General features: G+C 40.0%; 1 protein-coding gene across 1 annotated transcript; it reads right to left on the reverse strand.

The window, feature by feature from the left end:
• Nucleotides 1-241: 241 nt before the first annotated feature.
• Nucleotides 242-16,098, reverse strand: PAICS (phosphoribosylaminoimidazole carboxylase and phosphoribosylaminoimidazolesuccinocarboxamide synthase). The gene is made up of 9 exons (XM_007523854.3): nucleotides 15,883-16,098; nucleotides 11,883-12,080; nucleotides 9,703-9,881; nucleotides 7,852-8,031; nucleotides 7,642-7,755; nucleotides 5,371-5,454; nucleotides 4,132-4,312; nucleotides 3,095-3,253; nucleotides 242-1,519 (listed from the first exon to the last, which is right to left on the reverse strand). The coding sequence occupies exons 1-9, from the start codon at nucleotides 15,896-15,898 to the stop codon at nucleotides 1,356-1,358; spliced, it is 1,275 nt and encodes a 424-aa protein (XP_007523916.1). The 5' UTR covers nucleotides 15,899-16,098; the 3' UTR covers nucleotides 242-1,355.
• Between the last annotated feature and the right edge of the window lie 125 nt (nucleotides 16,099-16,223).

Consider the following 16,223-nt stretch of genomic DNA (forward strand, 5'->3'; position numbering starts at 1 on the left):
AGAAAGATAGCAGGAGAAAAAGAACCAGACATCACTCTGGTACATGTGCTGCTGGGGATTGAACTCAGGACTTCATGCTTGAGAGTCCAGTGCTTAATCTACTGTGCTACCTCTTGGACCACCTGTCCAATTTATTTGTTATTGTCATCCCCAATAAAATGTTTTCCTGAGGGCTCAGTAGAGTTCCCAAAGATCAGAATAAAACCAGGCAAAACATGTACTTCACCACTGGACAAGTGAATAATCCTTTACACAAGGGCTTATTAAGCTTATTTATTTACTTGTAAATTACAGAAGATAGTAAATCAACATTGTTAAGTGTATCTTAATGACACAAATTTTTAAATACTATTACTTGTACGGAGTATGTCTTCTACTTTTCGTTTAGCTACAAGCCCATAGAAAATATAAATACCCTAAAATGATAATCAGGTAGCTTTGGTACAGATGACAAACCAATGGCCAGATTTTGTCAGTAGAAACTCTTAGATCTTTCAACTAAAAACCATAATTGCTTCCTTTCATAAAAATGAGCATATTTTATGCGCTATCTTTACGGGCTTATAGCCAGGGCTCCAAAATCTTAAGTGTTCTCTATACTGATGAATTATAATACTGGGGTGTTAGAAATGCCATGTATTTTACTCTATGCAAAAATGCATGACTTTACCAACACCCCATCAGTTCTTCTTAGTAGCAACTGCTCTGTCAGTGAATCTTTCTGAGCCACTGCCCACATTTAACAAAAATTAGTTATCTAACTGGGAGACTGCAATTTCTGTAAATGTTGACAAGTTGAGGATTATTAGTATTGAAAAACCAAAACAAACAGAAACCACACCATACATAGCCCTTATAATTTTATAAAGATTATAGTGTATAAGAGGAAAGCACACAGGGGAAAGAGTATAATGGTTAGTCAATAAGACTTTCATGTCTGAGGTAACAAAGGTCTTATGTTCAATCCCCAGCCCCACCATAAACAGAGCTAAGCAATGGTGTAGTAAAGGAGAAAAAGAAAGAAGAGGAAGGAAGGAAACACTGCTCCCACCAGTCTGGTATACAATTACTGTAACTTTCTAAAGCTTACTTGTGGCTTGTAGATTGAGATAATAGTAGTAACTTTAATTAGGGTAGATAGGACCTAGGTTCAATCCCCTACACCAGAGCTGAGCAGTACTCTGGTAAGGAGAAAAAAATTAGTATTAACTTCAGAGCTCTTTAACAACCTTATTAGCATTTTAGAAATGTATCCATATTATAGATCCAACAATGACTACGTAATGGGAAGAGATTTATTTTTTTTATCTACTAGAAATTTATACTTTTTTGCCTAAAAATGCAATGATGCTCTTTCAATTGCTTTCTCTAATTTTCTTGTCAGCCTGCTTCAAGAAGATCCACGTGTTCAATATATTTGCTCGCAATTTAGCCCATATCAAATGGTTGCTCATTCCAAATATCTGAGCAGCAAACTGAGCAGACCCTTCTGGAGAAAGAATGGTTGAACAGCCAAGACCTGTTGGTTCAGAAAGGAAAATACAGAAAATTGAGCTGTCAATTAAGAGTGAAAATATCACGTAACAATCTTATAGCTTATTATGACTTCTGCAAGACGCATACAATATATCTAAATTAGGAAAAATATCTACTATGCACAATACAGATCTACTGTCAGGATGGTAGGTGAGACAGATAAAATATCTCCTAAGAACAATACAGATCACTCATCTCGCTGATCCCATGTGGAGCGAAATAGTCCTCTCAAAGCTTTCCCTTTGTATGCGGGGACTGGATTCTTAAACCTGGGTCCATGGGAGTCGGGTGGCAGCGGGTTAATCGCATTTGGAGCAAAGCGCCAAGGACCAGCATAAGAATCCTAGTTCGAGCTCCTGGCTCCCCATCTGAAGGGAAGTTGCTTCACAAGTGGTGAAGCTGGTCTGCAGGTGTCTGGTCCCCCCCCCACCCCCCACCCCCGGTCTTCCTCTCCTCTCTACATTTCTCTGCCCTATCCAACAACATCAATAAGGGGCTTGAACTGGGATCCTTCCGCCAGTCCTTGCACTTCACGCTATGTGCACTTAACCCACTGGGCTACCACCCGACTCCCTTTAACTTATTTTAATCAGTAAAAAGAGAATTTAAAGAATTGTCCTGTTATAAATTCAATAGTAGCAAGATCTAAAAAACAGTGGGCAGCTGAGGAAATAGCTTTCAACCTTGCAAAGCTGATATCCCTGTTTGGCAGCATTGTATTCTCAGGGATGCTCTGGCTGGTTTTTCTTCTCTCGCATATATAACTTTTAATCTATTATATGCTCATATATATGTATGTACTTTAAAAAATTTAATTATTTTTATTAATTGGATAGAGACAGCCAGAAAGGGTCGGGTAGGGCGAAGGTAGGGGAGATAGAGAGGGAGAGAGATACCTGCAGCACCTTTACCACTACCACTTGCAAAGCTTTCCCCTGCCAGTGGGGACTGGGGGCTTCAACTGGGTCCTTGCGCATTGTATCAAGTGCACTCAACAAGGTGTGCCACCACACAGCCCCTGTATTTCTTGTTAAGAGAGATGCAGACAGTGAAACAGACCACAGCACCAAAGCTTCCTTGAATGTGGTGGAGGCCAAGATTGAGCCTGGGCATTGCACATGGTAACATCAACACACTATCCAAGTTAGCAGTTTCATCAGCCCAAAATAAATCCTTGAAAAACAGAAAAAGGGGGCTGGGTGGTGGTGCACTTGGCTGAGTGCACATTACAATTCAAAGTTCCAGGCTCTGGTCCCTATCTGGGCCACTGCCTGTCGTAGCAGTTAAGATCCTTTCACATCTTTTTTTAAAAACCACCAAACAACATTGTGGAGCCCCATATTTGAAACTATTTTAGGAGTGTGTGAGACAGGGAGGAAGAGACAGAGAAAAGAGATCTCACAACACTATTTCACTACTTCTCAAACCTCCCTGTTGCATGGTACTATGTGGTGGCTGGTTCCTTGTGTATGATAAAGTTTGTGCTATATTGGGTGAGTCATCCCAAGACCCCTGAAACTTAAGAATAACTACTTTTTGAGAATTCAATGCATCTTACCACTGGGTAGTCGAAGAGAAGACCATACATCCTGGGCTCCCCAGTCTGGAGTAAGGGGAGGGCAGTTGATGACTGGGTATGCAGTGTTACCAGACATCACTGGTCCTAAACCATTGCTTCTCCCAGCCACTGCCACAAAAACAGTAGGAATGCCATCTCCTAGAGAAATTAAATTTAAAATTATGCTAACCATTCAAAAGAGAATTATGTTCTGTTTAGCTATTTTTCACAGCACTGCTTGGCTCTGGCATATGGTGGTGCAGGCACTGATCCTGGGACTTCACACCCTTGGACATAAAAGTCTTTTGCATCAGCATTGGTCCTCAAAGGAGATTTTTTTTCTGCTTCTATTCATCAAAATAAAGTATGACATCATGCAAATCAACTTCTGTCATCAAACATCAAAGCATAGGGAGCCCCAGTTAACAGGCTTTGGGCTGAAGGAAAATTGAATAGTAGTTTTTAGACACCTCGGGCACCACCAACAGATTAATAACTATCCTTTTACAGCAATTAATTCAACAATATTCATACACCCTTTTTCCTAGATGAAAAATATTTGCTTCTGTCTCAAGGACACTATTATTTTAGTACAGTGGGCTCTCAAAGGCATTTTTTAAATATACTCAAATTTGAAATGATTTCTAAATTTTACTTTTAAGAACTTCTCTTAAGAAGTTCTTAAAAGTAAAATTTTCTTTAAGAAAAGGGTGAACACTATAGACAAGTGGCCAACCTCAGACCTCCCTTAATTGATGTGGGGCCTATTTTCAGTTGTAGCATATTAGAAACAATGTATGAGGGACTTAACAGATAGAGATTCAGCAAATCTATATTATTCTAGAGGAAAATGTTTATACGTCCCAGTTCTGATTCATTCCTTTGTAAGATTCTATAGCCTTTAACTCTTGGGAGAAAAGTATCTTGGAAATCTATGTATCTCCATTGAAAACATACCAAAGTTATTTTTCAGTATTATTAGTTGAAACATGGCGCGCGCATGTGCTATCAGTATGCTTGAACTATTCAACAATTACCTTCATATTCAGCTTTAATTCTTAGAGTTTCATCTGGTCCCTTATGGGCAGATGTTACCCGAAGTTCACATGGAATGCCAAAATTTTCACAAGCCTTCTTGATTTTTTCACAGTGACCAAGATCAGAGGTTGAGCCCATCAATACCACAACTCTGCACTGACTTTCTGACTTTAGAAGCAACTGAAAACAAAAACGAAAACATGGAATAAGCAAAAGAAGATAATGGCTACAGAGCTATAGCACAGTGTAAAATTACATCTGGGCAAAATTTTTTCTTTTTTAATAAAAATTTAAGACAAAATCAAGAGTACCAATAAGCTATAAGAAGGAAAATAGGTCTTCATACTACCTAAGATTATTAATCAAAAACAATAAAAAGGATACTCTAGACATTTTAATTAATACTCACGAAGCTATATTTCACCCTAAGATTTTTAAATAAACTATTTATTGAGGCTTTATGACATATCCAGGCAAAGTACACAGGTCATATTAACTATGCTATTTACGTGAAATTCAAATTGCACACACTGATTAAAACGATGTTAAGATGGTCATGTCTCTTGGATACACAAAACCCCATCCAACTTCATGGAACTGTAATACCTTAAAACTTAATGTGATATTTTAATCTTTAATTAATTTAATTTAATTTTCACATATAAGTGAAAGTTTGAGCAGCAGAGGAAAGGTAAATAGAAGCAGGGGCCAACATGAAACCAGGATTCTTACACAATAGGATTTAGGAGGAACGTTGTACCAGTTTAGCACCAGAGTTCTGGTGCACCTGTTAAGGGCAGGACAGCTCATAACTTCCTTTAATTTCTTTTTTTTTTGTCACCAGGTCACTGCTGGTGCTCAGTACCAGAACTATGAACCCAGCTCTCCCAGTGGCAATTTTTTTCCTGGTCTTGCACTTGATAATGTGTGCTTAACCAGGTATGCCACCACAAGATCAGACATTTCTATTTATGAGAGGGATAGCAGGAGAGAGAGAAAGAGCCAGATATCACTCTAGTACATGTTCTGCCAGAGATCGAATTCAAGACCTCATGCTTGAGAGTCTAACACTTTATCCACTGCGCCACCTCCTGGACCACGCTCATACATTGCTTAATGATGTACCTTTTAAATACAATCATTAAGAAAAAGAGCTGCACCCTCTCATTACTTTGGAAAAAAGGTTTTTTTCTTCTTAGTGAAAAATATATAATAAGCATTTACTATAGAATATTTACCTCCACTCTGTCAGCAACCCACTCAAAATTTTTCTTCACCATCTGGAGCCCTTCAGGAGTTACTTCCTTCAGATCACGGTATGTCTGGATAATAAACAGATAAAAATACAATTACTCAATTAGCAATATTCTTGTAATTTGAAATTAACAGCTTGTAAGTTTTGGGTGCAGGTTATGAAAGTCTATATAATAAAATTTAGATACATTTTTAGAGTGCACCTGAGCCTACAAAGTCATTTCCTGAGTTCCGCTAGAGAAAGTTCAGTGTACTGTATTTCTCATTTAGGAGTATTCTATATACTAGCAGCTAAAATTAACTACCATGATAATTTCTTTATGTTAAGAAAAATAGTCTTGCCTTAATGTGTTTAAGAAAGAGAAGAAATGGGCACTCACAGATGCAGAAAACATTAGATAAGGGCTCCAGATTACCCAATTACTCTTCTATTTGTGATATCATCTTAGAGAACTTAGTCTTCAAAAAAAAATTGGGGGGCTGGGTGGCACACCTGGTTGAGTGCACGTGTTTGAGGACCCAGGTTTGAGCCCCCAGTCCCCATCTGCAGGGGGAAAGCTTCACAAGTGGTGAAGCAGTGCTGCAGGTGTCTGTCTCTCATCCTCTCTATCCCTCCTTTCCCTCTCAATTTCTGACTGTATGCAATAAAGATAAAAAATTTTTTTAAACTTAAATTGCCACTTGGGTTATTGTTGGGGCTCAGTGTCAGCATAATGAGTCTATTGCTACTGGTGGCCACTTTTTCCTTTTTTTTTCTTTTCTATTAGATAGATATATAGAGAAATGGAGAGGGTCATAGGGAGAGAGAAAGACAAACACTTGCAGACCTGCTTCACTGCTTTTCAAGGTCAGACTTGGTGGCTTAAACCCTGGTCTTTGCATGTGGCAAACTGTGTGCTCAATCAGGTACACCACTGCCCAGCTCCACAATTTAATCAATTTTTTTTTTTTTGCCACCAGGGTTATCACTGGGGCTTGGTGCCTGCACTACAAATCCACTGCTCCTGGAGGCTATTTTTTCCCTTTTGTTGCCCTTGTTCTTTATAGTTGTTATTGCTATCGTTGTAGTTCGACAGGACAGAGAAATGGAGAGAGGAGGGGAAGACATAGAGGGAAACAGACACCTGCAGACCTGCTTCACTGCTTGTGAAATGACAAAGATAGACACCTACAGACCTACTTCACTGCTTATGAAATGACCCGCCTGCAAGTGGGGAGCTGGGGGCTCGAACCGGGATCCTGTCCTTATGCTTTGTACCATGTGCACTTAACCCACTGCATTACCGCCTGGCCCCCACAATTTCTATTTTTTAATGTTTTTTATTTACTGGAATATTAAGATCATTAAAATTACAAAGCCACACTCAAGAACCTAAAAGTTTAATTCTCTCTGCCGTGTCATCAGATTACATACAACAGCAGTACAGTACACAAGGTAACTACTACAAAAATATCTAGAATACATTTTATTTGGTTAAAAGGTTAGCAATTATTGCATAGCTGAAGGCTATTGGGTTGTAAATATAACTGATCAAGAAGGTAAGTTACAGGATGACCAAAATGACTTTATTATTACAAAATAGCTATTTTAGGGTCAGACAGTGGCATATATACCTAGTAGAGCCCACATAAGATATGCAAGGAAGCATATTCAAACCCCTAATCCCCACCTACAGGAGGGAAGCATCATGGATGGTGAAGCAGTGCTCCAAGTGGCTGTCTTTCTTTCCTTTCCTTCTTAATAAGTAAACGAATAAAACTAAGTTTTCAGTTAACTGAAGACAGTATTTGAGTCTATTCAAATAAAGAAACTGCTAATAACAGTATTGGTATTTTTCCACGATAGGAAATAGAAAAGACACTTATAAAATAACAACTGGAAGTCGGGCGGTAGTGCAGCGGGTTAAGCGCACGTGGCGCAAAGCGCAAGGACAGGCGGAAGGATCCCAGTTCGAACCCCCAGCTCCCCACCTACTGGGGAGTCACTTCACAAACAGTGAAGCAGGTCTGCGGGTGTCTTGTCTTTTTCACTCCCATCTGTCTTCCCCTACTCTTTCCACTTCTCTCTGACCTATCCAACAACAAAGACAGACAATAATAACTACAATAAAAACAAGGGCAATGAATAAATTAAAAAAAGATATAACATAGTAACAACTAAGGCTCTTAAGGTTAAATAATTGCCTTTTCTCTTCCTTCCATATTCCTTTTTGCTTTTATCATAGCCTCATCTTTCAAAGGATTAAAAACCCTACCTGTTTGTCTTTCTGTTGGCTTCGATCTCCTGATGGCCAGAGTCTCCAGGAATCATTATCAATAACATCAGCCAGAACAATTTCTTTGGTGATTACATCAACACCAAATTCAATCTAGAACAGCATATCATCCATGAAAAGTTATCCAAAGTAATACTACTAAAGATATGTTTTAATTATAGTACTTGTTTTTAAACCCTTTACTTATACCTTCATATCAACCAATGTACAGTTCTGGGGCAACCAGGATTTCTCTAGTATTTCAAAAATGGCTTGTGTAGCATGACTCATGATGTCTACTTCAGTTGGGCCTATAAGAAGTCCAGCAAAAGAAAATTTTGCAGCAATTAGCTGTTCTTCAGACCACTGTGGATCATTATTGGCATCATCCTATGAAGAAAGCACAAGATTTAACTGTAATGACTTTTTTTTTTAATATTTATTTATTCCCTTTTGTTGCCCTTGTTGTTTTATTGTTGTAGTTATTATTGTTGTTGTCGTTGTTGGATAGGACAGAGAGAAATGGAGAGAGGAGGGGAAGACAGAGAGGAGGAGAGAAAGATAGACACCTGCAGATCTGCTTCACCGCCTGTGAAGCGACTCCCCTGCAGGTGGGGAGCCGGGGTTCGAACCCAGATCCTTATGCCGGTCCTTGTGCTTTGTGCCACCTGCGCTTAACCTGCTGCGCTACAGCCCGACTCCCTTTTTTCTTCTCTGGGTTCCAATTTAAGAATTAAGTTTCTAGGTAGACACAGGTTTTTTTTTTGTTTTTCCTCCTTCAGCATGAATTATTCAGAAATATTCTTTTTTTTTTAGAGGTAGTGAAAGTGAACACATACCTTCTTCCGTCATCTCTCCAAAAAAAAAAAAAAAAAAAAAGAAAGAAAGAAACCAGAAATCACTCTGATACATAGGCTGCCAGGGTTTGAAATCGGGACCTCATGGTTGAAAATCCAATGCTTTATTTACTACACCACCTCCCGGACCACTGAAATGTATTTTTTCATACTCTCTTGCCATCATTTTTTGATAAGGACATATAAAAGATTTGAGTGCACATGATACTAGGCACAAGGACCCTGGGTCCCCACCTGCAGAGGGGAAGCTTCCAGAATGTAGTGCCACATGTGTCTCTCCCTAGCTCCCTCTCAGTTTCTCTCTGCCTCATCAAAAACACAGAACCTGGAAAGTATTTGGGAATATTATTTAATAATTCAAGAGACTTTATACCAAGTAGAGATTAGTAAAAAAAGAAACAAAATACTTTTAGTCCATTTTAAGTAGTAGCAAATTCTGTGAATGTTTTCATTTAGGGATGTTTACAATAAAAACACTTAAAGTGGTTCAGAGATTAAAATACAATACTTAGACACTGTTTGTTAGGTAGACATATGCGTAACAGAATAAACAAAAAGTTTTAATATAGTTGCACCAATACAAATTCACAACCACTGATTTCTACCGGAGATACTGCTAGTTTTTCTGCATTAGATATAAAATGATTTCATATTAGTTCTCTTTTTTCTTTTTTTTAAACCAGAGCACTACTCAGCTCGGTTATGGTGATATAGGAGACAAAACCTGGGTGCTTAGAGCCTTATAAATAAATAAATCTTTTTGCTTAACCATTATGCTATCTCTTCCGCCCTCTTACATTAGTCTTAGCTTCAAAGCTATTTTTAAATAAACCAAACAGTTAATTTGCCCTTCTTCTTAGTATTGGCTTATTTTAAGAAAAGATTTCTTTTAGTGAGAGAGGGAGGGAGAGATAGCCACCTAGAATACTTACTTCTCAGCTCTTATGGTAGTGCAAGGAAGTGAACTTGGGATCTTGAAACCTTAGGCATACTTCTAACACACTAAGCCTTTTTCACCAGCTCTTCTTGTTAATTACAATGGTTCAAAATAAGATAGATTTTCCCTCAAAAATCTAAATAACTACTAATAGAATTGTTGACAAATATTTTGAAATCACAAGAACAAAAATTTTAATATTTACATATCTTGACTTTGTAATTTATTGCCCAGTTATTCTAAGACAAGGAAGTATAAAGTATTTACCTTGAAAAACAATTCCACTTTAGGTGGGTAAAATTTATATCCTTCCTTGACACCAGGATTTCTCTTGAGAAAAGAACCAGTTGCAATTCTCCTACAAACCCATTCAATTGGAATCATTTCACACCTTGGAGCAATGAAAGCTGTCTCCCCACATTTTCTGGTGAAAGCAGTTTTGATACCTATATCGTGATTAAAAAAAATTTTTAAAGCATTAAGATCATACTTAAATCGATGTAGATAACACTTTCCTTTATAAAAAACAGTAACAAAAAACAAAAGCCCTTATCTACTTAAATGTTTTTAAAAAGACATTTATTTTCCCTTTTGTTGCCCTTGTTTTTTATTATTATTGTAGTTATTGATATTGATGTCGCCATTGTTAGATAGGATAGAGAGTAATGGAGAGAGAAGGGGAAGACAGGAGGAGACAAAGACAGACACATGCAGACCTGCTTCACCGCTTGTGAAACAACTCCCCTGCATGTGGGGAGCCGGGGGGCTTGATCTGGGATTCTGACACTGGTCCTTGCATTTTGCGCCATGTGTGCTTAACCCACTGCGCTACCGCCAGACTCCCTACTTAAATGTTTTATCCATAAATGGCACTATAAAAAAGTACATGCGTTACCATATGTAAAGGCATGGGTTTGATTCCTCACACCACTGAGGGGAAGGATGTGATGGCAGTCAACTTAGCACTAAGGGGAAGTCCATGGACAGTGAAGCAGTGCTGTGTTATTTCTCTCAAAAAATGAAAGTAAGAGGACCAGAGCATCACACTGGTACATGCAATGCCAGGGCTCAAACTAGAGACCTCGTGACTGAGTATCAAATGCTTATCCTCTGTGCCACCTCTGTTTGCTATTTATTCTAATCAGAGAAAACCAGGGTCTTATTCTGGTAGACACAATGGAGATAGCAAACCTAGACTGTCATGCATGCAAGTCCTTTGCTATACCAATGAGCCTTCTCTCTGGTGTAAACATTTTTAAAAAGCTAATTTCATGGGAGTAGCGCAGCGGGTTAAGCATACATGGCGCAAAGCACAAGGACCAGCGTAAGGATCCCTGTTGAAGCCCCAGGCTCCCCACCTGCCGGGAAGTGGCTTCACAGGCAGTGAAGCAGGTCTGCAGGTGTCTGTCTTTCTCTCCCCCTCTCTGTCTTCCCCATCTCTTTCCATTTCTCTGTCCTCTCCAACAATAGCAATAACAATAAAAAACAAGGGCAACGAAAGGGAAAATAACTAAATAAATTAAAATTAACAATATATATATATATAATTTCATGACAAGAGACCAAAGCACCACTTTGCTTCAGCACTCTGTGATCCTGGAGGTCTAATTCAGGGATGGATGGACGGACGGACAGACAGACACAGACACACCTACCTCAGGGTCTAACTCCTAAGTCAGCTTCATGGTTGCCATTAGAGATATTTGATCTAGTACAAATCATTTAGGTTATAGCAACGAGAGAAAGTGCAGTTGTAGTCTTCAAATACTTTGATGTGGAAGAGATATTTGAAAACCTGTACTATCACGAAGTAGAGCAAAGAATAGTATAGAACTACAGCAAGTAAATTTTTAGTTCATCAATTAAAACTGGTACCAGAATGAGCTTTTCTCAAACAGAAAGTTCCTCAGGACTGAAGACACAACAGGAAAAAGACCCGTTTAAGCTAAAAAGCACTATTAACTTGGAGTGGGTGGTGGTGCACCTGGTTGAGTGCACATGTTACAATGCATGGTTTGAGCCCCAACCCCCACCTGCAGGAAGAAAGCTTTGCAAGTGGTAAAGCAGTGCTGCAGGTGTCTCTCTCTTCCCTTCCCTCTCGATTTCTGGCTGTCTCTATCCAACAAATAAAGATATTTTAAAAATTTAAAAAGTAATACTATTAATCCCAAGCCAAGTTAAGTGTTACAGTGAAGCTTAAGGGCTCCTGCTTTGACTTAAATGACATGTTGTTAATCCAAATGATATTATTTCTCCACAAAAGAGATCGGAATGTGTGTGAGTGGTAGGCAATTCTTGGGGGAAGCCAGAGGAATGTCAACCTGTTTCCTGTAATAAATGAAAACTAGAGCTAGAAAGCAATATGTTATCCAATGTCATTGTGCCATCAAAATGACCAGTTTGTAAGGAAGCAATGTAAGAAGGAAACTACGAGGAGAGCTACTCACCTGCTTCTTGTAGCAACTGGAAAATACAACTGGTGATTTTATTGGAGATTGCAGCTTTTCCTTCCAGGTGATTCTTTCTGGCTGCATTTCCTGCTGTAATTTGGTCCTTGGACTGCAGGAGGACCTTTCCTGGACTCTCTAACCATTCGTAGACTTCCTTTGTTTTACCCTCATACAGTTTCTTACCAATATTCAGTACTGTGAAAATAAAATAAAAACATGACTTCAGGAAAATTTTTTGAACATTGAAAATGTAATAATCTAGGAAAAGCCATTATTGGTTTAATTGTAATAAAAATTAACTGTAATAATAAAATATAATTAATTGTAATAAAAATTAACATGGAACCACATGTAATAGAAATTAGCATAGAACCACATGTTTTACAAGGTATTCTCATAAACATTATACTTGATTCATATAATTTTGTGAATAAGTATAGCTCATAATTATGTATATATATGTATATATGAATAAGTATAGTCATAATTATGGGGGGATTGTCAAAACCTGTCCACTATCAACATGTTTATCATTAAGATATGTTAAGTGGCTCGGAGGTGATATAACAAGTAGAGAACCAGACTCATAAGCCTTTCGGCTATAGTTTTATCCTAGTCGCTCCCTGTGTTAGTGACGTTCTGGTTTTCTCAATCCTTAATAAGTAAATCTTTAGTGGTCTAGGAGGTGATACAGTGAATAAAGCACTGGACTCTCAAACATGAGCTCCCGAGTTCAATCCCTAGCAGCACATGTACCTGAGTGATGTCTGGTTCTTCCTCTCTTTCTCAGTAATACAAAATAAATCTTACTATGTAGTATGCAAGAAGAAGGAGGAGGAAAAGGAGAGGGAGGAGGAGAAGAAGAAAAACTATGTATTTTTCTCTGGCCTGTTTTCTGTGGCAGACAAAATGAAAAAGCTCTTTAAGACAGGTTTTCCAGAGAACTAAGTTTAACTCTACCATTTAAAATGTTCTGCTTGGTTCTCTTAGCTCTCTTCCCTCTCCTCTCCCTTTTCTTCTCCATTTGAGGTTCTTGGGGACTTCCCATTTTGATCCCCTAGATTGTTTTTCTTGTATGTTGTTTCTCACTTGGAAATAAAGGAGAAAAATACACACAAAAAATGTTTGATTTACTTTTTATGCAGTGCTAAGGATTGAACTGATGGCTCATTTATGCTGAGCCACATCCCTGGATTAGCTTATTGATTTCAAGTTAATATACAAGAGACACCTCACCTCCACCACTCAAGTTAGCTCTGCTTGAAAGCCCTTTCTTTATCCTGCTTCCTCACTCCCCTCCCTTATCCTTTCTTTCCACTAACAGTTGCAGGAAATTATGAACAAGAGAATCCATTTTTGATGCAAGCCATTAAGACCTGAGAAACTGGGATAAATACAGAAAATCTGAGATCCTAAGTTCATAGCAGGGTCACATAACTTACTTAAGCTAGAGGAGGAATCCGAAAACAATGAAGGCAAGGCTGAGATCTAAGGGACAAAACTAGCCTGAAGGAAGAATAGGGTAGGTGGTGGTGGTGGTGGGGAAAGACATGGGATGACAATGTATAGCAAAAGTTCTGTCAAGAGGCCTGTGCAGGGATAGGGTTACTGGCCGGAAGTACATTGCTGCTAGGCAGGAGAGGGACACCTGCAGCTAAGGAGTAGAATGAAATCACAGCACATAAAGAGGATCAGTGCAGGAGGAGGTCAGATCAACAAGCTAGTGAAGACAACCCTTAGGGGCTACCTTATTTCCTTAGTCTTTATTTAAAGATTTATATTTACAGGGGCCAGGTGGTGTCTTACTTGGTAGAGCAGACATATTACCATTTGCATGGACTCAGGTCCAAGCCCCTGGTCCCCACCTGCAGGAGAGATCTTCACCATCCACAAAGCAGTGCTACAGGTGACTCTTTCCATCGCTATTCCCTTCTCAATCTCTAGCTAATAAATACATAAACAGAATGTTTTTAAAAATATTTTATAAAAGCAAAGATTTATTATAAGGGGAACCAAAAGGATTGACTCCACCTATTGTAATGTTTTGACTTGACGACAAGATTTTCAAAGCCCTTCAAGAGAGAATTTCCAGCTCAGTTCTCTAAATTCAGATTTATCTAGTTTCCCCCTTCAAAACCAACTTCCTTATTGAATTTCTACATTCCCTATGCAGGCTTTGGACATGTTTCTTCTAGTCCTGACAGAGCTCACTTCCTTATCTCTAATCATTTCCTAGCCTCATAAACCAGACTGATGGTAAGTTTATACAATGTCAGGGAGTCCTAAGTGCACGTGGCTCAAAGCGCAAGGACAGGCATAAAGATCCCAGTTGGAGCCAGGGCTCCCCACCTGCAGGGGAGTTGCTTCACAGGCGTTGAAGCAGGTCTGCAGGTGTCTTTCTCTCCCCTCTGTCTTCCCCTCCTCTCTCCACTTCTCTCTGTCCTATTTAACAATGACGACATCAAATAACTACAACAATAAAACAAGGGCAACAAAAGGGAATATTAAAAAAAAAAAAGTTTATACATTGTCCTAGGAGCAACCACGTAGATTTTTAAGCATCCAGTGACAGTTCATCCTCAGCACCAGCATATGCCAAGGATGAAGGATACTATGGTCTCTTATAAAAATAAATACTAAAAACCCCAAAATAACATTTAATCTTTCTAAAAGCATGATTTAGATTAGCCAGCCTGGCAGGGGTAGATAGCATAATGGTTATGCAAACAGACCCTCATGCCTGAGGCTCCATCAAGTCCCAGGTTCAATCCCCCGCACCACCATAAGCCAGAGCTGAGCAGTGTTCTGGTAAAAAAAAAAAAAAAAATTAGCCAGCCAATAATATACATGATGAAAGCAGTTAAGAGTGAAGATTCTAGAGATTCCACTAGTTTGGCGGCAAAAAAGGAAAAAAATCTGGTCCAACTTGATTTTATGGAGTTTTGTTTGCTGCCCAGCAGGGGCACCCAGCAATCTCAATGTCACCACTTTGGAATGCTTTTTCTTTCATGTAGAGTTGCTACAACACTAAAGCTTTCTCTGGTGCTGGAGAACCTTTCCGTGGTGGTAGGACCTGAACCTGGGTACTAAGCATAGCAAAGCACTATCAGATCAGCTAAATTGATAGCTAGCCTCTCACCTGCACTTTTATATTTAGAGAACAATTTGTAACCGAAGTATAGTTTTCTTTGTAAAAAATATTATTGAGAGAGAAAGAGGTGTGTTTGTGTGTGTGTAGTTTACCAAAGTATCAATCTGGTGTATTAATGACATATCAAACTCATGTCATGCTTTGCCTACTTTGCCACATTCCACTCCACTAAAGTTCGATTTCAGTGTGGAAGACAATGTACCAGCGACCACATGGGATTTGTTCACCATACACTTAGGGCCAACGACTGCACAGAAATTGCAAAAACGATTTTTCCTTAAGGACCTGATTACACACAGATAAAATGATGTGGCCGTGTAAATAAAGGTAATGAATACAAAAGTGAAGCAAGTAAACTTTTCTTTGGCCTGGTGGTTTTGGAGCTCTCCAAGACTAGTTTGTTTTTAAACACACTCTGGACATAAAAATAGAAAGCGGGTCAATGATCAACTTTCTGGAATAGTAGGTTATTTGCCTATAAGGGAAAACAGATTTTGGTTTGAAAAATCAACACCACGTGGAGTTTCGCCAGCTTGTTTTGCAGTTAGTATCTGGCTACAAATATGCTACCCAGCATCTCTCCTGGCCACTCCTCGTGCTAACTCTCCCGATTCTACAAGTTCTCCGAGGGTTTCAGAAACGGTCTGCGGCCCTGGGGTGGGAGTAGGGGACGCTTTGATTTCACAGCTCGGGTTCGGGGTGCCCTGGGCCACGTGTGACCCGCCGAGCGCGCACCGCGAGGCTCCGCCTCGGGAAGGCCGCCTGCAGGGGCGCGGGGCGCGCACCTGTCCGCAAGGGGAGACCGCGGGGCGCGCCGAGGCTCAGCCGGGGCCGCTGGTTACTCACCCTCTGTGGTCGCCATTATCCAGAACGGGGGGCAGCAACGTAGCTAGGAAGAGAGGCAGGGCTCAGTGAAGAGGAGGGGCCTCCGAGAGGCTCTCGGGGCGCCGGGGAGAGGCACAGCTCAGACACGCCCCGAAGGGCCCGGGGACGCATACTTTGCACCAATCCGGGGGCGGGGCAGTCTCCTTGCTGAGCGGAGCCTGCGCGTCCTCGGAGACTTCCCGCCGCGCAGGCGCAGCACGAGCGCAAACCCCGTCCCGCGGGAAAAGACGCCCGCCGCGGCTCCTCCCCGTCCAGCTCGCTGAGGCGGGCTTCTTCGCCGCAGCCCAGGGCACCCTAGGCTA

This window comes from Erinaceus europaeus, chromosome 3 (genome assembly GCF_950295315.1).
Source record: "Erinaceus europaeus chromosome 3, mEriEur2.1, whole genome shotgun sequence".
NCBI lineage: Eukaryota > Metazoa > Chordata > Mammalia > Eulipotyphla > Erinaceidae > Erinaceus > Erinaceus europaeus.

Coding starts and splice junctions, on each gene's coding strand:
- PAICS (XM_007523854.3), bottom strand. Junction 7,756..7,851: donor GTACATTGGTTGATATGAAG/GTATAAGTAAAG, acceptor ATGCTGTTCTAG/ATTGAATTTGGTGTTGATGT. Junction 4,313..5,370: donor GGGTTGCTGACAGAGTGGAG/GTAAATATTCTA, acceptor TTTTGTTTTCAG/TTGCTTCTAAAGTCAGAAAG.